This window comes from Erythrolamprus reginae, chromosome 1 (assembly GCF_031021105.1).
Source record: "Erythrolamprus reginae isolate rEryReg1 chromosome 1, rEryReg1.hap1, whole genome shotgun sequence".
NCBI classification, from domain to species: domain Eukaryota; kingdom Metazoa; phylum Chordata; class Lepidosauria; order Squamata; family Dipsadidae; genus Erythrolamprus; species Erythrolamprus reginae.
The window spans coordinates 84,034,575-84,060,359 of record NC_091950.1 but is presented as its reverse complement, the minus strand read 5'-3'; the positions used below and the strand labels follow the sequence as shown (position 1 = coordinate 84,060,359).

The 25,785-nt window shown below is 40.8% G+C and overlaps 1 protein-coding gene across 2 annotated transcripts; it reads right to left on the bottom strand.

The window, feature by feature from the left end:
- Positions 1–827: 827 nt before the first annotated feature.
- ZFYVE19 (zinc finger FYVE-type containing 19) lies at positions 828–25,732 on the bottom strand. Of its 2 annotated transcripts, XM_070756962.1 has the most exons (12): positions 25,611–25,732; positions 24,502–24,652; positions 22,445–22,566; positions 20,223–20,276; positions 16,418–16,578; positions 13,191–13,336; positions 12,859–12,973; positions 10,173–10,379; positions 7,043–7,116; positions 6,653–6,748; positions 3,391–3,545; positions 828–1,192 (listed from the first exon to the last, which is right to left on the bottom strand). In XM_070756962.1, the coding sequence occupies exons 2-12, from the start codon at positions 24,553–24,555 to the stop codon at positions 1,120–1,122; spliced, it is 1,257 nt and encodes a 418-aa protein (XP_070613063.1). In that variant the 5' UTR covers positions 24,556–24,652; positions 25,611–25,732; the 3' UTR covers positions 828–1,119. The 2 variants fall into 2 exon arrangements, with proteins under 2 accessions (XP_070613063.1, XP_070613072.1); XM_070756971.1 differs by lacking the exon at positions 3,391–3,545 and having other exon boundaries at positions 25,611–25,729.
- Between the last annotated feature and the right edge of the window lie 53 nt (positions 25,733–25,785).

The window sequence follows — 25,785 nt, the reverse complement described above, 5'->3', positions numbered from 1 at the left end:
TGAAAACAAGACCGTTAAGATTGTCAGCCAAACAGACACATTTAGTACCATATTCCCCCGAAAATAAGACCTAACCTGAAAATAAACCCTAATACGTCTTTTGGAGCAAAAATTAATATAAGACCCAGTCTTATTTTTGGGAAAATAAGGTAACTAGTTTCTTATTCCTCTGATGCCTGAAACATGGAGGAGAAAGGCAAATGGACCCAATTCTCTCCAGCAGGTGGTCCAGGAGGAACAATTCTAGTGAAATCTGATAGTGAGGAATAACATACACCTGAAAGGAAAAAATGATGTCTCAGGAATGAAGTATCTGAGAAGTCTCAATTTCATAGTTTCTTAAGCACCCACATTTCAATCAATTGCCTTGCCCTATGTGCACTTAAGCAGACGATTGGTATAACGGAAAGAAAAATTAGTGAATGGGCATTGTTGAGTTATGTGATCAGCATAAGGTAACAGAAGCCCTTCTACAGATATCAATCTGAAATGGTACCTTCACTGACCATTTTGCTTGGTCTCTGCAAAGACTTTTCCATATCCTGTAAAACCCCAAACACTTCATGATCTTTGCTAAGGAGTGACAATGGGAGGCATACTGGAATGTAAATAAAAGTCCAATTAATAAATAATAAATATGATGCAGATGTCGGCCTCAATTCAATTAGGCAGCCTCAGGAATGTCCATGGCCAAAAGCAACAGTTTTTTCTGAGGACAGTACATAATTTTTAAAGTGACTTAATTTTTTTAAATGCTGCTAATAATCAGAAATATGAGGTTCTAATTTTTTTGCAACAGAGAAACAGAGTACAAGTTCAATGCACTATTTTCTTCGTATCCTTTATTATCTTTTTAAATATTCATATTTTTCCACTAATCATAGTCCTCAGGAGCACAATAACCTTCCTTATTTAACTGTAACCCTCTCCGTGGCTTATTCACAAAACAAACCAGCTTCAGTGTCTCATCTAACTTCATTGCGAGTGCTTGTTCTTGCCAAGTATAGGTTTGCCCGTTCTCGGTATTCCAGAGTGGATTTTTGTGGCCCAGCTGATGCAGAGTGGAAAACATTTCTGGCCGATGCCTTTTTCAATCCTTTCGCATCCTGCTCTTTGGTCTCATTTTTGCTGTTGGGGAGGACGATAGCCAGAGGTTCTGTGCTCCTTCCAATCATACTCACTGTGGCTTTCCCTAAAACCAAAACAGGAAATTTAGCCAATGTTAAGCAAAAGTTTGCTATGCCAATCAGAAGAGTGGAGTACTATAAGCAAGGTAACCAAATTTTGACATACGAGACAGACATATGAAAGACATAAGTCTTCGGAGAAGGGCGGCATACAAATCTAATAAATTATTATTATTATTATTATTATTATTATTATTATTATGTCAATACAACACAGCAAACGAGATCAATATGCTGAATTTCGTATTTCATCACCAGTTGGGCACTTCCCAAGCACCTAGGACTTATCATTATTATTATTATTATTATTATTATTATTATTATTATTATTATTATTATGTCAATACAACACAGCAAATGAGATCACTATGTTGGATTTTGTATTTCATCACCAGTCGGGCGCTTCCCAAGCACCTAGGACTGTGTGATGTACAGTAGTGGCAAATTATGTTTATCGATCCCAGTAAAGTGGCCTTTTGCAATTGACAGATGGAGATTTGGTCAATTCCCATGGTTTTCAAATGTCCGCTGAGATCCTTTGGCACTGCGCCCAGTGTGCCAAATACCACTGGGACCACTTTCACTGGCTTATGCCAGAGTCGTTGCAGCTCGATTTTTAGATCTTCGTATTTCACTAATTTCTCTAGCTGCTTCTCCTCAATTCTGCTGTCCCCTGGGATTGCGATGTCAATGATCCATACTTTCTTTTTCTCCACAATCAGGATGTCTGGTGTGTTATGCTTCAGAATTCGGTCAGTCTGAAGTCGGAAGTCCCACAGTAGTTTTGCTTGCTCATTTTCGACCACTTTTTCGGGCTTATGATCCACCAGTTCCTTGCCACTGGTAAATGGTAGTTCCGGCACATGTTCCAGTGGATCATCTGTGCCACAGCATCATGTCTGTGCTTGTAGCCAATCTGTGCGATCTTTTTGCAGCAGCTGAGTATGTGATCGATTGTTTCATCTGTTTCTTTACAGAGCCTGCACTTTGGATCGTCTGTTGATTTTTCAATTCTGGCTTTGACAGCATTTGTTCTAATGGCCTGTTCTTGTGCCGCCAGTATCAGTCCTTCTGTCTCCTTTTTGAGTGTTCTACTTGTAAGCCATGACCAGGTATTATTATTATTATTATTATTATTATTATTATTATTATTATTATTATATCATCATCATCATCATCATCATCATCATCATCATCATTATTATTATTTCCCAGCAACCTCCTTTTTCAATTGCACCTCTCCTTCTCCTCACACTGCTTACTTGGGAGATTCCCTATCTTTTGGGAAAGCCACTTTAGTGCTGCAGGAATCTGCTACCCAAAAGGGAATTCCTCACAGGATTCAAGACCTGGGTCTCCAGCTTAAACCAAGGCCGGAATTCTACCAGTTCGGACAAACTGGATACTGACGATCTGCTGGGAGTGAACCAGTTTGCTCCGACAATCAGGTGGGCCCGCCCCCTTTGCTTGACTGACCTATATCTCCTCAGCTGATTCATGCAGCAGAGCAGATTGCCACACCTCAGCTGTGTTTCTCACCAGCAGTAATGCAGAAGGTAAGTATTCATAAAACTACACATGCACACGAGTGTGCCATCACTGAACTAGTTGTATAACCGGAAGTACCCCACCACTGTTTAACACTATACGTCAGTGATGGCGAATCTTTTTTCCCTCAGGTGCCGAAAGAGCGTGGGGGTGCGCTATCACTCATGCCCGCATAATTCAATGCCTGGGGAAGACGAAAACAGCTTCCCCCCACTGCCCGGAGGCCTTCTGGAGGCCGGAAATGACCTGTTTTCCAATGTATGGTGGGCCCAATAGCTCATGTTTCTCCCTCCCCAGGCTCCAAAGGCTACCCTGGAACCAGGGGAGGGTAAAAACGCTCTTCCCCATCCCGCCTGGAGGCTCTCTGGAAGCCAAAAACACCCTCCCAGAGCCTCTGTGAGAGCCAAAAATAAGCTGGCCGGCACACATGCACGTTGGAGCTGAGCTAGGGCAACAGCTCGCGTGCCAGCAGATATGACTCCATGTGCCACCTGTGGCACCCGTGCCATGGGTTCGCCATCACTGCTACATGTTCTACCAATTATGCTGATTCCTTTATGGTGTCTGCAGTTCAAGAGGTTTGTTTCAGCCTTTCTGTATCCTAAAGAAATAGCAAGGGAACTCGCATCTCACCCAATGACACTTTTTCTGTTACCTGAAGCAGCGCTGGCAATAGAGGTCATCATCACAGCTGTGGCAGCGCACAGAGGCATCTTCATTGCAGATACAGCACCAGGGTAATTCTTCCCCATCGCTGTCTGGGGTATTGGCAGGATAGATTAGCCGCTTAGCAACAGCTGGAGCTTGTGCCTAATGGACGAGATACACAAATGCAACCACATTATAGAAAATCCATAGTAAGGGTTCTTCCTGGTTTGAAAGGACCGGTGTAGAAATAGGCTTCACTGTCTTCTTCCAGACATGTCCTCAAAATCTATTCATCAATAGAACCCAAAATGTATTGCTGAAGTAAGCTATTTGTGTAACATTAGTGGACATTTTGCAAGACGTTGTCATTTCACATTTTATTCCATTTTAAAATAAATGCATTATGCATGTATCTAAGGGACAAGAGATCCAAGGGTAGGAAGGAGAAAGATGAGCTGGGCACTTAGAGGGTATAAGCTGAGAAACCAAAGTCCGAGGCAAGAACATAGAACAACAGAGTGTTCAAGAACTCTGATTTCGAATGCTATGGTTATCTACTCAGAAGTAATCTAGCTGAATATGGTGTAAGATTGTAGCCTAAAGTATACTGCTCAAAAAGATAAAGGGACCACTTAAACAACAGAATATAACTCCAAGTATTATTATTATTATTATTATTATTATTATTATTATTATTATTATTATTATTATTATGTCAGTACAACACAGCAAACGAGATCACTATGCTGGATTTCGTATTTCATCACCAGTCGGGCGCTTCCCAAGCACCTAGGACTGCATGATGTAGCGGCGAATTATGTTTGCAGATCCCAGTAAAGCGGCCTTTTGCAATTGACAAATGGAGATTTTGTCAATTCCGATGGTTTTCAAATGTCCGCTGAGATCCTTTGATACTGCGCCCAGCGTGCCAAGTACCACTGGGACCACTTTCACTGGCTTATGCCAGAGTCCTTGCAGCTCGATTTTTAGATCTTCGTATTTCACTAATTTCTCTAGCTGCTTCTCCTCAATTCTGCTGTCTCCTGGGATTGCGATGTCGATGATCCATGCTTTCTTTTTCTCCACGATCACAATGTCTGGTGTGTTATGCTTCAGAATTCGATCAGTCTGAAGTCGGAAGTCCCACAGTAGTTTTGCTTGCTCGTTTTCGACCACTTTTTCGGGCTTATGATCCCACCAGTTCTTTGCCACTGGCAAATGGTAGTTCCGGCACAGGTTCCAGTGGATCATCTGTGCCACAGCATCATGTCTATGCTTGTAGTCAGTCTGTGTGATCTTTTTGCAGCAGATTACTAAAATTATTATTATTATTGTTGTTGTTGTTGTTGTTGTTTATTAGATTTGTATGCCGCCCCTCTCCGAGGACTTGGAGTAGCTCACAACAACAATAAATACAATAAAATACAAATCCAATATAAACTATATTAAAAACCCATTACAGTGGTACCTCGAGATACGAGTTTAATTCGTTCCGGACCTGGGCTCTTAAGTTGAGCAGCTCTTATCTCGAACGACTTTTCCCCATAGGAATTAATGTAAATAATTTTAATTGGTTCCAGCCCTCAAAAAACTCACAAAGTTAGTCTAAATTAAGCAGAAAGACATGTTTTTAATGAAGAAATGTACATGTACATATAAATGAATAATGAAGTTTCTTTCACTTAACTTGTAAACTTTCTTAAACTTTTAAATTTACATATGTTCAACTTCTCTGCCACCCAATCCTGTAGGACAGAGGTCCCCAACCCTTTTTGCACCAGGGACCGGCTTTAAGCGATCAAGAGAGGAATGGGTGAATGAATGGACGGAGGGTGGGAAGGAAGGAAAGAGGGAAGGGACAGGAACAGAGGAAGGAAGCAAGGAAACTTATGAAAGGGGAGAGTAAGAGAGGAATGAGTGAAGGGAGGGAGGGAGGGAAGAAGGTGGGAAGGAGAAAGAAAAGAAGAAATAGAGGAAGGGAAGGTAAAAGAGAGAAAGAAAAAGAGCAAGAAAGAAAGAAAGAAAGCAAGAAAGAAAGAAAGAAAGGGGGAAGGGACAGGAACAGAGGAAGGAAGCAAGGAAACTTATGAAAGGGGAGAGTAAGAGAGGAATGAGTGAAGGGAGGGAGGGAGGGAAGAAGGTGGGAAGGAGAAAGAAAAGAAGAAATAGAGGAAGGGAAGGTAAAAGAGAGAAAGAAAAAGAGCAAGAAAGAAAGCTGCAAGCACCCCCCCGAGCCCCCCAGGCCGGCTGCAACCTTTTAAAACATGCGCGCCGCTTCGCAGCTGTCTCCTGAAGCCGAACGCGGAAGTTAGCGTTTGGCTTCAGGAGACAGCTCCTTGGCGCTTGTATCTCGAATTTGGGCTTGTAAGTAGAACAAAAATATCTCTCCCCTCCCAGCTCTTATCTCGAGTTGCTCTTAAGTAGAGCAGCTCTTATGTCGGGGTTCCACTGTATTATAAAAACTAACAATTCTAAAAACAATCATACCAATGTCATATGTTGAGTCAGAAAGGTAAGGGGATAAATTAATCCCCCCAATGCTTGGCGGTATAGATGGGTCTTCAACATTTTACGGAAGGCAAGGAGGGTGGGGGCAATTCGAATCTCAGGGGGGAGTTGATTCACAGAAGTAAATCAAACTTCTGTGAAATCAAACTGTCCACTTAGGAAGCAACACTGATTGACACTCAATTTCACAAGCTGTTGTGCACATTCAACTTTGTACAGAACAAAGTATTCGATGAGAATATTTCATTCATTCAGATCTAGGATGTGTTCTTTGAGTGTTCCCTTTATTTTTTTGAGTAGTATATTATGAATGTATGCTAAGCAAATACCCGGGTTGGATAACTTAAGACAGGAAAAGCAGTGAGTATTCTGAGCCAGGATGCCCTGATTCAAGGCTTGCATCTCTTCTTACATAGTCTATATCCAATGCGGTTGTAGGATTACTAAAATACTTATAATAACTTTTTAGATAACTGAAATGTACCTGTTTTTAATTCACTTTCCACTGCTTACCTAAACACCAACCCTACCATCCAAACTTGGCAGGCTGCTGCCAATTATGTATAGAAACTGACCGGCCCTGTGCAAAATGATGGGTAAGTATTAAGCTTGGGGCAAGTTGACGCTGGGGAAACCATTTGCCTTTCAGCTTTAGGATAATAAGATCCACAGGTATTTGAGGGATCTGACTATTTGTTGCCCCTTAGTTGCAGTCCTGAAGATACAAACTTCACAATGTGTGTATTCGAAGTGTTGCTCACCTTGGTTTTCTCAGTGGAATTCGAATGCGCATTTGCAGACTGATTTGGGGAAATATTGAAGCCACTTGCTTCATCCAGAGCTGCTTCTTCAGTAAGCTGGTAACAAAAATAAAATAAACTTATTAAGTTTATTTGTCGTTCATCTTTCAAGGAACAAGTACCCTCTGGCGCTGCTTCCTTCTATTCTCTTAATTTTCAGTTTAGCAAGCGTCCATCTAAATATGCATTTCAAATTTCAAATCCTTGACTCAGCTACAGAACTGACAAAGCCACGTTTTATCTGCTGAACCCACCCAGAAGGCTTAAAAGGTTAATACATATGAAAAACCAGGGTTGGGTGTGAAAAGGTATCAGATTAACTCTGCAGAAGTAACATCAGCTGCAAGAGACCTGTTTCAAGACTCTCTGGATGGCTTCCTCCTCTTCTTCATCACTATTGGGGAGTTTGTAATCATCCAAAGTAACTGTGGAAGAAAGAAAAATAAAACTAAAGATATAATAGTTTTTCATCATTTCAAGTTACTGCAAACGCCTGCAGATCATGCTGTGCAACATACTGTCTTGTCTTCCATAAATTCTCCCAGTGGTATTAATTTGACCCTTAATACTTCAAGTCCTTATAAAGCAGAGGAGAGAATAAGTGGCAGCACAACTTCAATCCATTCTGATTTGAAAGGTCCTGAAAGGTCCTCAAATACCCTCCATCCCATCCTCTGATACACATATTCTTTGGTCTCAAGGCAGACAGTAGGCCATCCTCCTCATCTTTGTTCTCCTTGGTCCTTTTCTCAAAAACATTTTTTCTGCTCTGTAATTGATCTGTTCTCATTCATTCTAAAAAAGTGTTGTGTTAAATTCTCTTTCTGGAAGGATTTAGCTTTACTAGATAAATGGTCAAAGCAATGGAAACTGCAGTTTAATGTTTCCAAATGTAAAATAATGCACTTGGGGAAAAGGAATCCTCAATCTGAGTATTGTATTGGCAGTTCTGTGTTAGCAAAAACTTCAGAAGAGAAGGATTTAGGGGTAGTGATTTCTGACAGTCTCAAAATGGGTGAACAGTGCAGTCAGGTGGTAGGGAATGCAAGTAGGATAGTTGGCTGCATAGCTAGAGGTATAACAAGCAGGAAGAGGGAGATTATGATCCCGCTATACAGAATGCTGGTGAGACCACATTTGGAATACTATGTTCAGTTCTGGAGACCTCACTTACAAAAAGATATTGACAAAATTGAACGGGTCCAAAGACGGGCTACAAGAATGGTGGAAGGTCTTAAGCATAAAACGTATCAGGAAAGACTTAATGAACTCAATCTGTATAGTCTGGAGGACAGAAGGACAAGGGGGGACATGATCGAAACATTTAAATATGTCAAAGGGTTAAATAAGGTAAGTGAACACAAGAACAAGGGGACACAATCTGAAGTTAGTTGGGGGAAAGACCATGGGTGTCTTTTCCCATTGCCAGTGATAATCTAACTTATTAATGCTGGCAGATCACTGTGCCACTGGCAGCAGTTTACCAGCAATATCACAATTCATTTTAGCTCTGCATTAATTAAAAAAAAAATCCCTTCAAAGACAGATTTCTACATATTAGGTTTCTACTAAAAGAAAAGAGCCAGCTTCAGTTTTCTTTAGCTCCTTCGCTTCATGAGAGTCATGCGTATGCTAGTGTGATGCTGATATGCCGGTGGGACAATTATATTTATTTATTTATTATTTATTTATTTAATTCTACTTCTATGCCGCCCAACCCCGAAGGACTCAGGGTGGCTTACAACAACTATGCAAATGCAAAACAATAAAAAAGAAGTCAAATTTAAAATCTAAAAAGTTATAAAACCCTAATTAAAAAACCCATAAATTAATCAGTCACAACAACATGCATGCTAAACAGCATATGAGTAATACTAGGGGTTAATATTGAAGTGAAGCTATTTTAAAGAAAGTATACTCAGGATGTAAAAATGGATAAACTTTAAAGTGGAGGCGGCTTCTGTAAAACCTCCTATGGAGGATTGACCCAAGGTCAGCACCTCCCATTTGGAAGTTTTATAGACTTTCCCTACAGACAACAGAAACAGTGAACCAATCGGTTGTGCCACAAAGATCACTGTGCCCCAGGCCAGGGATGAAATGTTACTGGTTTGACCCGGTTCAGGTGTACCAGTAGCACTGGCCGTCGGTGGTTTAAAGCAGTGTTTCCCAACCTTGGCAACTTGAAGATATTTGGACTTCAACTCCCAGAATTCCCCAGCCAGCAAATGCTGGCTGGGGAATTCTGGGAGTTGAAGTCCAGATACCTTCAAGTTGCCAAGGTTGGGAAACACTGCTTTAAAGAACCAGTAGTGGCAGCAGCGCAAGATTCCGCCCACTGGCCTGAACATCACCATTTTCTTGTTTTTAACCCTTTTGCTCATGTGCAAAGCTTTCTATGCATGCGCAGAGGGTGAAAAGCATGCACGACAGAACATAAGAAGAGCCATGCTGAATCGGGCCAAAGCCCATCGAGTCCAGCATTCTGTATATGGGGATCTTGAGCAGAAAGAGAAAGCAAAATTCTTCCTTTCCCTCGGCCCCCGACAAATGGTACCCAAGGGAATCCTGCCTGCCTCAACCAACATAGAGGCGGCACATGGACATCAGTTTGTGTGCAGTGGCACGCATGCTTCCGAACTAGTAGGGAAGGTAAGTAGATTTCACCGCTGCCCCACACTGATACTTCATCAAGATGGTTGCATTAATCATAACCCAAATCTTGAAAAGCAAAAACAAAAGAACCAATGGTCCATCAGCTGCTGAGCAGTGCCAGGCTGGAGAATCCCCATGAATGTACCCTGTTTGTCTCGCCTGTTGGGACAAAGAGAGCTTTGGTTTCACAGCTTTGCTTGCGAAACAAAGTATTTCCGTTAACATCTCTTCCCAGCTATCAATCCCTATTCATTATCAATGAATGGAGCTAAAAGAACAAGACAACTCAAAATACTATCAGATTTGGACTTCTATACATGGTTGAATAAAAGAACAATTACTAGTAGTGCTGTGTGATAAAGAAATGTTATAAATTCAAAAATACCAAGAATTAATATAACTTTTTTCTCTGTCTATTTAATAGAAAGCGAGTTAGGTATGTTTTATTATTAACTGTATAAAAAGAATTTACATGCATTAATATACGATACAAAACATAAAATATAGGTTATTCATTAAACCACTGGTCTCAATACCGCTAAGAACCAAATGTTGGCTGTCAATAGAGCCAGCCGTAGGAGGGGAGGGGAGATAAAATAGATTCGTCTTTTACGTTTCGTGTGTGTACTGTACATTGTTTAGATGTAAATGTATCGTCAGTTGTTATTGTTTGAATGTATACATGCAAATAAAAATTATTTTGCTTTTAAATGAATCAAAATCCTAGCACCAGGAAATAGAAGTTCTTTTGAGAATTAGGACTTGCTGTCAAATAAACTAGTGTTTCCCTGAGCTGACCTGAATACTTTTTTGTTACATACTGTACCTGTCTCAGGATCTTTGCCTTTCAAAACTGCCAATCGCTTGGCCACTTCCAAAATCTTTTCCTCCCTGGTGTTCTCCTCCCTGAGTTCAGCAGCAGCTTGTGCCAATAGTTTAGTTTTCTCCTCCTCCAACTGCCTGAGAGACGGGTTGGAAATGCCTGCGGTGCCATCGGTTTGATTTAAATCATTCCAGTTCTGTGTCCTCACTTCTGAAACAGAAAATAACATAAGGGAATTCACAGCTGCACCACAATCACTCAGTCATTACAATAATTTTGCCAAAAACAAAACAGTCTAAGCACTCTTAATTATGCCACAGTTTAATCATACTAGTATCAGTTCATTCATTCAATTGTTAGTTGTCTCATAATAAATAAGTTTTTAAAAGAGAAGAGATGATTCAAAGGTTTGTAGCTGGTTCACCAGTCTCTTCTGTCTTTCCCATACAAATTTGAGTAGTGTTTTTTTAATCTTCAGTCAACCTCTGATCTAAGGGTTTTCCTCCTGTCAGCACTCAGCACTCAAAATGGCTGTGTCAAACAAGGCAGGAAACAAACATAGAAACATAGAAGACTGACGGCAGAAAAAGACCTCATGATCCATCTACTCTGCCCTTATACTATTTCCTGTATTTTTATCTTAGGAGGGATATATGTTTATCCCAGGCATGTTTAAATTCAGTTACTGTGGATTTATCAACCACGTCTTCTGGAAGTTTGTTCCAAGGATCTACTACTCTTTCAGTAAAATAATATTTTCTCATGTTGCCTTTGATCTTTCCCCCAACTAACTTCAGATTGTGTCCCCTTGTTCTTGTGTTCACTTTCCTATTAAAAACACTTCCCTCCTGGACCTTATTTAACCCTTTATCATATTTAAATGTTTCGATCATGTCCCCCCTTTTCCTTCTGTCCTCCAGACTATACAGATTGAGTCTTTCCTGATATGTGAGAATCCCTATAATCTACAGAAAGATTTTGCCTTGACTGGGGTTTAGGAATTTGATAGCTCTTTTCAAATATCTGACAGGGTGTCACACGCTGAAGAAAGTAATAATCTACTTTCTACCTTCCCTGAATGAAAGCACCAAATAATAACCATGTTAGGAAAATGCAAATTTTAGATGAACCTTAGGAAAAAGCTTTTGACGATAAAGTGCTCTTTGATAATGGAGCACTAGATGGTAGATTGTTTTCTTCTGCTGATTGTTTGCTTCTGCTGATCACCGGCTGCCAACAATTAGGCAGATCAACTCTCAGTAGGCTCAAAGATGACTCAGCCCTCCATCCTTCCAAGGTCGGTAAAATGAGAACCCAGATTGCAGGGATAGGCAAAGTTGGCTCTTCTGTGACTTGTGGACTGCAACTCTCAGAATTCCTGAGCCAATCGTGCTAGCTCAGGAATTCTGGGAGTTGAAGTCCACGTGTCATAGAAGAGCCAACTTTTCCTACCACTGTTTTGGGGCAATATGCTTACTCCCTGTAAACCACTTAGAGAGGGCTGTAAAGTGGTATATAAGTCTAAATACTATTGCTATTGCTATTCTTGCTGGGTGTCTTAAAGCAGAGGTTGGCTAGACAATTATTTGATTTATCCATTTATAAATAGTGACATTATCTCAATAAAATCTGAAGGCAAATAGAAACCATAGGATTTCAGCGGCAATTCTTCAACAAAATTGAACTGGATGTTAAGGAGGGTTTGGAATCAATGCAAGAACTCTGGAAGGGCCATTTTTTGCATCTCCTTGATCAATAACAGCAGTGGCAGTTCTGTGTTAGCAAAAACCTCAGAAGAGAAGGATTCAGGGGTAGTGATTTCTGACAGTCTCAAAATGGGTGAACAGTGCAGTCAGGCAGTAGGGAAAGAAAGTAGGATGCTTGGCTGCATAGCTAGAGGTATAACAAGCAGGAAGAGGGAGATTAGGATTCCGCTATATAGAGTGCTGGTGAGACCACATTTGGAATACTGTGTTCAGTTCTGGAGACCTCACCTACAAAAAGATATTGACAAAATTGAACGGGTCCAAAGACGGGCTACACTTGTGGTGTTCTTAAAATTAATTTAATATTGGATTTGTCTTGTATTGCTGTTGCTGTGAGCCGCCCCGAGTCTGCGGAGAGGGGCGGCATACAAATCTGATTAAACTAAACTAAACTAAACTAAACTAAACTACACGAATGGTGGAAGGTCTTAAGCATAAAATGTATCAGGAAAGACTTAATGAACTCAATCTGTATAGTCCGGAGGACAGAAGGAAAAGGGGAGACATGACCAAAACATTTAAATATGTTAAAGGGTTAAATAAGGTTCAGTGTTTTTAATAGGAAAGTGAACACAAGAACAAGGGGACACAATCTGAGGTTAGTTGGGGGGAAGAGTAGAACCAACATGAGAAAATATTATTTTATTGAAAGAGTAGTAGATGCTTGGAACAAACTTCCAGCAGACGTGGTCGATAAATACACAGTAACTGAATTTAAACATGCCTGGGATAAACATATATCCACCCTAAGATAAAATACAGGAAATAGTATAAGGGCAGACTAGATGGACCATGAGGTCTTTGTCTGCCGTCAGTCTTCTATGTTTCTATGGTGGGGCACTTTTGTTGCATGAGATTTCAGGACCTACTTGCTTCCATTTCTATGTCAAAACTAGGAATCCAAATTAAAGCTAAAGACAAACCTTGAGATGTAATTGTGAAACCTCTGCTCTCATCAATGGCGACTTCTTCAGCCATCTGGTTCAGCAGGTCGTCTGACTGCTCCACCTGCGTCTTGCTGTTGGAGACCTGGTGTACCTGACCAAAGCAAGAGAGGTACAGGTAATTAAATTTAATTAAGCTAAATTAAATACATTTAAAACAACAACTGCCCGTATATTAATGATTCTCCTTTCTGTCCCATTTAAACATTGCAATCTGGGGGCAAATCAAAACAGCCAGGTAGTTTTCAATCATTTTGTTTGGGTAGAAAAACTCTGGGAAAGGTCTGTTTTTTTAAGCAATGGTAGCTTACAGGTCTGGGGGCTGCGGATGGAAGTGTTCTGCCTTGTAAGCCTGCCAAGCGGTCCTCTATCTCTTGATCTGTCGGAATGTGTCTTCCAGGGTCCACTTTCAGTGCTGCCAGCCGAGATTCTATCTCTGACTGGGATGGAATAGACTCTGTGCAATTTAAAAGCAGATTTATTTGTTAATATTTTAGATTTATTGGATTTATATGCCGCCCCTCTCCGCAGACTCGGGGCGGCTCACAACAATGGTACAAACAGTACATAGTAACAAATCTAATATTTAGCAATCTAAATTACAGTTTTAGGTTAAAAAGTCCAAAAAAGAAACCCCAATATATAAAAAGTAAGCACACAATCAATTATACACCAAAACTACATGGGCAAAGGGGAGATGTTTCAATTCCCCCATGCCTGACGGCAGAGGTGGGTTTTAAGGAGTTTACAAAAGGCAAGGAGGGTGGGGGCAATCCTAATCTCTGGGGGGAGCTGGTTCCAGAGGGTCGGAGCCACCACAGAGAAGGCTCTTCCCCTGGGTCCCGCCAGACGACATTGTTTAGTCGACGGGACCCGGAGAAGGCCAATTCTGTGGGACCTAACCGGTCGCTGGGATTCGTGTGGCAGAATAGTGCCCAAAAAGAACATAAAACTATTTTCATACATATAAACCAATGGCAAAATGGCACATTTTAAAATGCAGAAACTGGCAGTGTTGATTCAGGGTTAGGGAACTGTCAGTATTGGCCTCACTGTGCACCCACCAAAAATCATCGGTGTTAAATAGCAAGTTGCTCAGAAAAGGGCACCTAATCTTTTCCCTGTGAACAGAAAAACTACTGCATTGCTCTCTCCATTCCTCCTACACTGATGAGTTACTCAGCCCAGTAATAAAACATCTGCAGAACGAAATGCAAACTAAGAGAATAGCAACCACATGACATTAAGCAGTTGTAAGCCAAAATTTAAAGAGGGAGGGAAGCGAAAATATATTTATTTATTTATTTATTCATTGGATTTGTATGCCGCCCCTCTCCGGAGACTTGGAGCGGCTAACAGCAACAATAAAACAGTGTACAATAGTAATCTAATACTAAAAATGATTAAAAACCCATTAATATAAAAACCAAACATACATGCATACATACCATGCATAGAATTATAAAGGCCTAGGGGGAAAGAGGATCTCAATTCCCCCATGCCTGACGGCAGAGGTGGGTTTTAAGTAGATACGAAAGGCAAGGAGGGTGGGGGCAATTCTAATCTCTGGGGGGAGTTGGTTCTAGAGGGCCGGGGCCACCACAGAGAAGGCTCTTCCCCTAGGTCCCGCCAAGCCACATTGTTTAGTTGACGGGACCTGGAGAAGACCCACTCTGTGGGACCTAACTGGTCGCTGGGATTCGTGTGGCAGAAGACGGTCCCTGAGATAATCTGGTCCGGTGCCATGAAGGGCTTTATAGGTCATAACCAACACTTTGAATTGTGATCGGAAACTGATCGGCAACCAATGCAGACTGCGGAGTGTTGGTGTAACATGGGCATATTTGGGAAAGCCCATGATTGCTCTCGCAGCTGCATTCTGCACGATCTGAAGTTTCCCAACATTTTTCAAAGGTAGCCCCATATGTACGAGGGTGAGACAAAAAATAATGCCATTTTATTTATTTCAGGTGACCTTTTTGATAAAACTACCTGAAGTTTTTCCCAGTTATAAATGGTTATATTATTTACGTTCTGAAATACTGTAGTTTGTTTCTTACTTTTCAGGTTTGAAGACGCGCAAGGAAAATTCAAAATGGCTGCCCCTTAGAGTTGCATCAGAAACAAAGAGCAGCAATTGAATTCCTTGTTGCTGAGGGGGAACCCCCTGTCAACATTCACAGACGATTACAAAACGTGTTTGAGGACAATACTTCAGATTATAGCAATGTAGGAAGGTGAGTCCGTTGTCTGAATAATGAAAAGGTTACTCCAGTGACAAGGAAGTGAAAACTGCAGTGAAGAAATGGCTCAAAGAACAGTCAACAAAATTTTATGAGGCAGAAAAGCATGAACTCATTTGAAGGTGGAACATTGCTATTGAGAGAAATGATGACTATGTTGAGAAGTAGGGATATAATCCACAGAGGACCAGATTCATTCTGATGTAAACTACATGTTCCTGTGTTGGTAATTATACCTGTCCTAAATAAAATGGCATTACTTTTTGACTCACCCTCGTATCTAATTTCACATGCTCAATGTGAACGAATCCCAGCGACCAGTTAGGTCCCACAGAGTGGGCCTTCTCCGAGTCCCGTCAACTAAACAATGTTGTTTGGCGGGACACAAAGGAAGAGCCTTCTCTGTGGTGGCCCCAGCCCTCTGGAACCAATTCCCCCCAGAGATTAGAATTGCCCCCACCCTCCTCGCCTTTCGTAAGCTCCTTAAAACCCACCTCTGCCATCAGCATGGGGGAACTGAGATACAGTGTTCCCTCGATTTTCACTGGTTTGAACTTCGCGAAAATTCTATACCACGGTTTTTCAAAAATATTAATTAAAAAATACTTCACGGGTTTTTTCCCTATACCACGGTTTTTCCCACCCAATGACATCATATGTCATCGCCAAAACTTTCGTCTGCTTTTAATATTTTTTTAAATAAACTTTAATAAATAAACATGGCGAGTGATAATCTAAATGGTTGCTAAGGGAATGGAAAATTGCAATTTAGGGGTTTAAAGTGTTACGGGAAGGTTTGTGATACTGTTCATAGCCAAAAATAGTGTATTTACTTCCGCATCTCTACTTCGCGGAAATTCAACTTTTGCGGAACGCATCCCCTGCGAAAATCGAGGGAACACTGTATTCTTTCCCCCTAGGCCTCTACAATTTATGCATGGTATGTTTGTATGTATGTTTGGTTTTATAAATAAGGGTTTTTTAGTTGTTTTAGTATTGGATTGTTACATGCTGTTTTTATCACTGTTGTTAGCCGCCCCGAGTCCACGGAGAGGGGCGGCATACAAATCAAATCAAATCAAATAAATAAATAAATAATAAATAAATAATCTACTATGGAAACAAAAATCGAGGCATTGATGCTCACGTTGCCGCTTTAAGAAACGGTTTCAAGAGTATAAGTCAGACAGCTTCTCTGTTTGCATGCATAAATTGAACATTAAAAATCCTGTTCCTGAATTCTGATTTATGTTCTACCTGTGGCAGACCCCAGCATGAAAACATGGGCAACTCACTAGGCCTTGCTGCTTTCTTGAGCCTCTCCAGTCTCTCTGTTAGAATCTTATCCTCTTTTGATAACCCTCGATATCTGGAGTCTGTCTGACTCTGCGATTTCACCAAGCCCTTCGGAGGGCCATGCATCTGGTTCTGCTTAGCTTCAAGAGCTGCAATCCGCCTGCAAAGACAAGTCATGTGTGAATTAGTGGAATTATCCTATTGCTATTATCAGAAATGCTTCCTTAAGACCTGATTCGCACACACACACAGCTTAATCACTGGGGCATCAAGGGACAAATTACATGTGCGACTTGCAAGACTCAGAAACAGAGAAATGTTTGCTGAGTCCATTCACAAGTGTCACTGGAATTTGTTTGTTTGTTTGTTTATGATTTCTAAGCAGCCCTTCTCCAGTGGACTCAAGGCAGCTTACGAAGTAGAAATTGATACAAAATACAAGCTTCAAGAAACCCAAACATAAAAATCCAGTTAAAACTCCAGACAATTTAAAACCATTCAACTAAATTCATTCAACCACAGGCATACTAACAGCCGGAGCAGAAAGTCAGTGCTCAACAGCCCCAAGCCTGACGGCAAAGGTGTGTTTTTAAACCGTTTCGAAAGGCCAGGAGGTTAGGGGCAGTACAAATCTTTGGGGGGAGCTGAATAACAACAGCACTGACTCATTAAGCAACCTACTAGTAGAAACATAGAAGATTGACGGCAGATAAAAGACCTCATGGTCCATCTAGTCTGCCCTTATACTATTTCCTGTATTTTATCTTAGGATGGATATATGTTTATCCCAGGCATCTTTAAATTCAGTTACTGTGGATTTGCCAACCACGTCTGCTGGAAGTTTGTTCCAAGCATCTACTACTCTTTCAGTAAAATAATCTTTTCTCATGTTGCCTCTGATCTTTCCCCCAACTAACCTCAGACTGTGTCCCCTTGTTCTTGCGTTCACTTTCCTATTAAAAACACTTCCCCCCTGAACTTTATTTAACCCTTTAACATATGTAAATATTTCGATCATGTCTCCCCTTTCCCTTCTGTCCTCCAGACTATACAGATTGAGTTCATTAAGTCTTTCCTGATACGTTTTATGCTTAAGACCTTCCACCATTCTTGTAGCCCGTCTTTGGACCCGTTCAATTTTGTCAATATCTTTTTGTAGGTGAGGTCTCCAGAACTGAACACAGTATTCCAAAAGTGGTCTAACCAGAGCTCTGTATAGCGGGATTACAATTTCCCTCTTCTTGCTTGTTAAACCTCTAGCTATGCAGCCAAGCATTCTACTTGCTTTTCCTACCGCCTGACTGCACTGTTCACCCATTTTGAGACTGTCAGATATCACTACCCCTAAATCCTTTTTTTCTGAAGTTTTTGCTAACAGAGAACTGCCAATACAATACTCAGATTGAGGATTCCTTTTCCCCAAGTGCATTATTTTACATTTGGAAACATTAAACTGCAGTTTCCATTGCTTTGACCATTTATCTAGTAAAGCTAAATCATTTGCCATATTACAGACCCCTCCAGGAATATCAATCCTATTGCACACTTTAGAGTCATCGGCAAATAGGCAAACCTTCCCTACCAAACCTTCCCCTATGTCACTCACAAACATATTAAAAAGAATAGGACCCAGAACAGACCCTTGTGGCACACCGCTTGTAACCTGTCTCTGCTCAGAATACTCGCCATTAACAACAACCCTCTGATGTCTATGCTTCAGCCAGCTGCAAATCCACTGAACTATCCAGGGATTAAGACCAATCTTCACTAATTTATCTATCAGCTCTTTATGTGGAACCGTATCAAAGGCTTTGCTGAAGTCCAGATAGGCAATATCCATGGCAACACCTTCATCCAACACCTTTGTGACATAGTCAAAGAAATCAATGAGATTAGTCTGACATGATTTGCCTTTAGTAAAGCCATGCTAGTTTGGGTCCAATAAGTTATTGGCTTTTAGGTGCTGATTTACAGTACAGGTGAATGGAGAAGTCCGTACAGATAGCAATTGCATTTAGAATGATATACTGCTCCATAATGCTTTACAGCCCTCTTTGAATGTTTACAACATCAGCCTATGGTCCCCAACAATCTGGGTCCTCATTTTACAGGCCTCGGAAGGATGGAAGGCTGAGTCAACCTTGAGCCGGTCAGGATCAAACACCTGACTGTGGGCAGAGTTAGCCCGTAATACTATATTTTAACCACTGCACCACCATATTACCATGGAGGTTCAGAGGAAGATTACAGTATGTCAGGATTAGCATTTATTTATTTATTCAATTTATATGGTACCCAACTCCCTAGGGACTCTAGGCAGCTCGCAACCAAAAATAAAACATACAAATAATATTAAAATCTCTAAAAACAATTTAAATTCAACAGTTAAAAACCATGCATACCATTTATGGCCAGATCTCAATGGTATACTATCAGATCAAGGGCCCTAGGCCTGCCGGAAAAGGCAGGTTGTCAGCCTCACTATGTTTCATCCTTCAACTACGCTTCAGCTGTCATAAGGAATGGAGGGGTGGGGGTAGGTGTTTCGGATTTGGGAGGGGAAGTTTTCTGGAGGGGCCTTAGTAAGTTTTGTTTCTTTTGCTGAAGGCCAGGGGAGTTTTGTTTCTCCTGAGAAGAGGTGATAAGGGGGTCCGTTAGTGGCGTGCATTCCAAAATCATGACACAACGGTGAAGATGCATCCACCTGACAAAGATGGACAATGGGGATTGGTTGTCTGGCCAAGGGGGCCAAGTGGGATACTTTGATATGGGCAACTATTGTACATTTTTCCTCAGACTTTGCTTTGCTTCTGATACATTCACTTCTGATTTAGTAAAGTTTACTTTTGAAGTTCAAAATAGACTGAGTTTTACTTTTCTTAAATATTGAGTGGAGCCATCCTGACAAAGGTCTTTACAGCTTTCCAGAAGACCAGTAGGATGGGGGAAGTCCAGATCACAGGAGGTAGCTGGTTCCAGAGAGTCAGAGCAGTTACAGATAAGGCCCTCCTCAGTGGATCAGTCAGCCGACACTGTTTAGCTGACGGAACCCGGAGAAGACCAACTCTGTGGGCCCTTATCGCTTGCTGGGAGCTATGTGGTAAAAGGTGGTCTTGAGGATAGTCTGGCCCTAAGCCATGTAGGGCTTTAAAGTTAATAACCAACACTTTGAATTGCACCCGGAGATCAATTGTGAGCCAGTGCAGTCCGCAGAGGTCCAGAGAAAGATTACGGTATATCAGGATTAGCACTTATTTTTGATATCAAAAGCAACATGAGAAAATATTATTTTACTGAAAGAGTAGTAGATCCTTGGAACAAACTTCCAGCAGACGTGGTTGGTAAATCCACAGTAACTGAATTTAAACATGCCTGGGATAAACATATATCCATTCTAAGATAAATTACAGGAAATAGTATAAGAGCAGACTAGATGGACCATGAGGTCTTTTTCTGCCGTCAGTCTTCTATGTTTCTATGTTTCTATATCCTTATTATCCTGGATCTTGTTTAGGGCTGAAATAGTTGCTTGTTTATAAAAGTACTGTTCCCTGTTTTACTATTGTTATTTTAGATGGAGAGTGGGAGGGAGTAAATCTACAAGAGAACTGCATTCACAAAGGCAGTCAGGCAAAGGAGAGGTGTTCAAGTGACTTCAGTTAAACATTCCTAACAAGATTAATTCTAGGTGACATCACAAATAGTAGTTTTAATGCACAATTTTTCAGTATCGTAATATTAAACTGTCATACATATCCTAGATATATATACCCCTAAGTGTATGCATACAAGATTGGAACTTACTTTTTAAAGTTCTCTGGTGGAGACCATCTAGCTGAATTTGACTGAGATGATGTGCTGAAAAGAAAAAAAAGAATGTCATAAAATAGAGGCTACACTATGAAATGTATAAACTGATTTGGGACTAATTACCAATGTTTCATTTGGCTGAATCTATCCCTCTAACACTTGGAAGTCATAATATGTGCATCTTTAGAAAACCATCTTTCAGCTGTGGGGAGGGGGACGTTTGTCCAGGTTCTTCTGGTGCACCAGTTGCGGCCCTACTTGGACCGGGAGTCACTGCTCACAGTCACTCATGCCCTCATCACCTCAAGGTTCGACTACTGTAATGCTCTCTACATGGAGCTACCTTTGAAGAGTGTTCGGAAACTTGAGATCGTGCAAAATGCAGCTGCGAGAGCAATCATGGGCTTCCCTAGGTATGCCCATGTCACACCAACATTCCGCAGTCTGCATTGGCTGCCGATCAGTTTCGGTCACAATTTAAAGTGTTGGTCATGACCTATAAAGCCCTTCATGGCATTGGGCCAGAATATCTCCGAGACCGCCTTCTGCCGCAGAATCCCAGCGACCAGTTAGGTCCCACAGAGTTGGCCTTCTCCGGGTCCCGTCGACTAAACAATGTCGTCTGGCGGGACCCAGGGGAAGAGCCTTCTCTGTGGCGGCCCTGACCCTCTGGAACCAGCTCCCCCAGGAGATTAGAACTGCCCCCACCCTCCTTGTCTTTCGTAAACTTGTTAAAACCCACCTCTGCCGCCAGGCATGGGGGAACTGAGACATCTCCCCCGGGCCTATACAGTTTATGTATGGTATGTTTGAGTGTATGTTTTCTTTTTAATAAGGGGTTTTTAATGACTTTTAATTATTTGTTATATATTGTGTTATTATTGTTGTGAGCCGCCCCGAGTCTACAGAGAGGGGCGGCATACAAATCTAATAAATTGAATTGAATTGAATATTATCTACAACCAGGGGTGGATAGTGGATTGTTTTTCTCTGGGTTCGCTTAGGGTTGCACCACCTCCGCAGCAATAGAAAATAGCTTCTGTTCATGTGCAGAAGCAAGTTAGCTTCTGCGCATACACAGAAGCAAAATCCAAGATGGCAGTGCCCATGGACCAGTACCCACAGAACTAGCTCCATGACATCATCACTGCTTTACTAACGGTTCTAAAGAACCTTTTATAACTGGTAGGAACCCACCTCTGTGTATAGCCCAATCCTGTCTACATTCCTTATGTGACACAGTCAGACATTTTAGGTGTCATGAGAGTTGATAGATCTTATACAACCCCCACCCCCATTGAGAGAGAAACTCTGAGTGAATAAGCATCGGAACTCAATGCCAGAATTCATCACCCAGAAAAATCTTTTAGCATTGTAGAATAAAGAATAAGGTGGTACGTTTCCAAAACAGTTGTGTGGATTTCAGCTACCGTGTTTCCTCGAAAATAAGACAGTGTCTTATATTAATTTTTGCTTCCAAAGATGTGCTACGTTTTACTTTCAGGGGATGTCTTATTTTTTTCCCAATTAATTGTATCCTGTATCCTGCTGCAGCAAAAATGCATCCAAACACGCAGCCGCATGTTGGATGCGTATTGGATGTGTTTTAAAACTAATTGATGCAGCGTTTGGGGATGCTGGGTCCCGTCAACTAAACAATGTCGGTTGGCGGGCCCCAGGGGAAGAGCCTTCTCTGTGGCGGCCCCGACTCTCTGGAACCAGCTCCCCCCAGAGATTAGAACTGCCCCTACCCTCCTTGCCTTTCATAAACTTCTCAAAACCCACCTTTGTCATCAGGCATGGGGGAACTGAGATATTTCCCCCAGGCCTATATAATTTATGTATGGTATGTTTGTATGTATGTCTTTTTAATAATGGGGTTTTTAAATATTTTAAATTGTAAATTATTAGATTTGTCATGAACCGTTTTATTGTATTGTGAGTCGCCCCGAGTCTACCGAGAGGGGCGGCATACAAATCTAATAAATAAATAAATAAAATAAATAAATGCAATTTATGGACAGCAGTGATATATATATGTTCTGTTCAGGAATGCTGCAAAATGAAAGGTCTCCAGTGTCTTACTTTCGGGGGTGACTTATTTTCGGGGAAACAGGGTAATACAGAGAATGCTGAAGGGGAAACTCGCTTGAGTTGATTGAGCTCTGTAATTTTGTCAATCCTTCACTTGGATCAGAATTCAGTTCTGTTCTTACCTTGTTATCTCTTCATGGCACTGCTTGCAAACCTTCTGCTGAGTGTCCCCACAACGCGGAACAGTGGCACTGAATCCAAGGCAGCTTGAGCAAAATCCCCGACCACAACCCTTGCAACCATTCTGAGAGGGGGGGGGGGGAAATAAATGGAGGAAAGCACACTTATCAGATTGCTGCAGGATGACTGGAAGGTTCCTTCTTAAATAAGATTCATAAGGCAGATACTTCCATACTGTGGTGGTTACTGGTTCTGCATCTAGCTTGGTTACCTGGGGAAATCCTGTTTGGCCTGAGAAAGTGATCAGGGTCCTCAGGACTGATAGGACCTTGTGTTATATTCACGTCATTCCTGGCTGGTTAAGGCCTCCTGGGGAAGAAAATATAGGTCTTTGTGCCTCAGCCAGGGGCCCTGGGCATGCGTTAAAGCTCATTTCCTAGTTGAGTGAGTGATTGGTTAGATCAGTGTTTTCCAACCTTGCAACTTGAAGATATTTGGACTTCAACTCCCAGAATTCCCCAGCCAGCATTCGCTGGCTGGGGAATTCTGGGAGTTGAAGTCCAGATATCTTCAAGTTGCAAAGGTTGGGAAACACTGGGTTAGATTATGCCTGACTGCTATATGTTTTACATTTATTTTCTATATAGTGTATTTTACGCATTTTATTTTGATTTATTGTAAATTGCCTAGAGCCCTAGACCATATAAAAGTGAGACAGCTATGATAAACAAATAAGCAAGCAAGCCAGTCAGCCTGAAACCGAGTTCTCTTGTTGTGGAAAGTCAATATGAAAACAAGGTATTTTTCATAAGGCTCCTTCAAAGCACATGTCTGACATGCCAGAATGTAATACCTGCATACTATACATTTTTTAAATTCTATTCATATCCTACTATTTTTGAAAGCAAGTAATGGCAAGAAATATTGAAACAGTTAACAATTGAAACAGCAATGCAAACAATAAACAAATAGAATAGAATAGAATAGAATTCTTTATTGACCAAGTGTGATTGGACACACAAGGAATTTGTCTTTGGTACATATGCTCTCAGTATACTTAAAAGCAAAGATACATTTGTTAAGAATTATGAAATATAACACTCAATGATTGTTATAGGGGTCAAATAAGCAATCAGGAAACAATCAATGTTAATAAAAATCTTAAGGACACAAGCAACAAGTTGCAGTCAAAGAATAGGGAAAAACAAAAGAGTTAACATGCCACAGCATATACCATATTCATCATTAGCTAATCATAAGTCTCCAATACTTAGACATAAGTCTCCAACACTTAGACACTTGGACAGATGTGTTTTCATTTTTCCTTAGGAAGAAGTTGGTGTAATATACTATTATTTAAATTCTCTCCCCTCCCACCATTGGTGAATTCCTTCCATCTGGTTTTAAGACTGATAAAACATTATCAGTGATGCACTGGCAGATAAAACATCAATATTTACTGGAGAACTTCTTAAAAACAGATGACATGAAATCTTGCATCAGCATCACACATTTCCCCTGTGAATATTTTAGCATGAGTTTATCATTGTGTTTCACGTCACCTATTTACTTCATTTTATGTGAATTCTCCACGCACTGTGCCTCAAAATAGAGAGATCATTCTTCAAAGTGAAACCAGAATCATTTTCAGGGATCTTTTAAGGAAGGATCCCTTATTGGTTATTTTATCATAGAAAAACAAAACAGTCAAACAACTGATACTGAAAGCCGGAGACTTGCATAGCATCCATCATTTATTTATTTATTTAAAAATTGTATAACTGTCCAACTCCAACAGACTGTGGGCAGTATACAGGATCAAAAAAATCCATAAAAAAAAATAAAATGTTAAATGTTAAAATAATTGCAAATATTAAAATATCTAAAACACTAAAATTACAGGAACCAAAGGAAGTGTGAATCTGAAACATGAAATCTGAATGAATTATACCAGAGGAGATTCCTATATTTTACTGCACAAGATTGCATTTCTCTCAACACAGATTTATCAAATTCAGTTTCTGCAAGTGCTGATACTGAGTAGCGAAGAAAAACTTGCCTGCTTCTTGAAGATAGTAAACTTCGATGCACAGCCATAACACCTGTTATCCATGATGCCAACTGAGTTGGTTCTTAAAGAGTTTTCACAAAAAATATCAGTGGGGACAACGTGATTCTGTTCTGTCTGCAAGCAGCTATCCCATGGTTCACTTTTTCAGAGATAGAACAAAGAATAAGAGTTACTGGACTGGTCAGTATAAAATGCTGATAATGATTCAATGAAAACATGATCTGCTAAAGAGATGATAGTGGTACTTGATTTTGCTTTTCTAATATTAAAAAAAAACATACTATACATTTGGTTACCCAATAACAATTAAAATCATGGCGAAAGAAACAAAAATTCAAAGATTAGGCGATCCCAGGGGTAGGCAAAGTTGGCTCTTCTATGACTTGTGGACTTCAACTCCCAGAATTCCTGAGCCAATCCTGCTAGCTCAGGAATTCTGGGTGTTGAAGTCCACATGTCACAGAAGAGCCAAATTTGCCTACCCCTGGGCTATCACAATCCAGTATCTTTCAAATGTGTTCATCTTAAATTCCCTAATTCTTAAACTGCAACAATTCCTGTAATTCATTTTATCTTTACAATGTTCAGAAGCAGACCCCTAGCAGATCAACAGTCTCTCCCAAAAATTAGATTCTATTCACACACAAAAAAGCACACAACTTTAATGAAAAGGGGCGGGATTTATGACCATTACATTAACTATTTGAAAAGATACAAGTTTACTTTTGGATATTTTTTCTCTCTCCCTTCTTTTCTTCATTGACTGCCCATGGTGAATTAGGGAAATAAATCAGCACACTCTCCCTATAAAGAACTTTTCAAGCCTGTCACCCCTTAAAGATCCAAATCCCCAGGTATGTAAAATTACAGTCACAATTAGGAATGATCGGAATTGTAATACAACGCATCAGGAGAGCGTTGGATTGGGGAAAGTTGCCCAAGAAGCTTACGGGGAAAAAGGAAAAGATCAATGAAAATCTAGCCTGATAATCTGTTACTCTAGTCTAACCCAGCAGGCCTTTTCTGCGCCCCCCCCCCCAAAAAAAGTCTTGCCTACCGCTCCTTTTACCGCTAGCGACGACCAGATGTATACTTACAGTCTTTTCTACGACCCTGCGATCTTAGCGGGTGCAATGCAATGCAATACAATACTGTACAGTATTGTTCTGTGACTACATTTCCTAGAGACTCTTTCCCCGCCCACTATCCCTGACGCAGCGGCTTTCTGAGGTTTGGGCGATTTGTCCAATCACGGCTCGGGAAAGTTCTTAA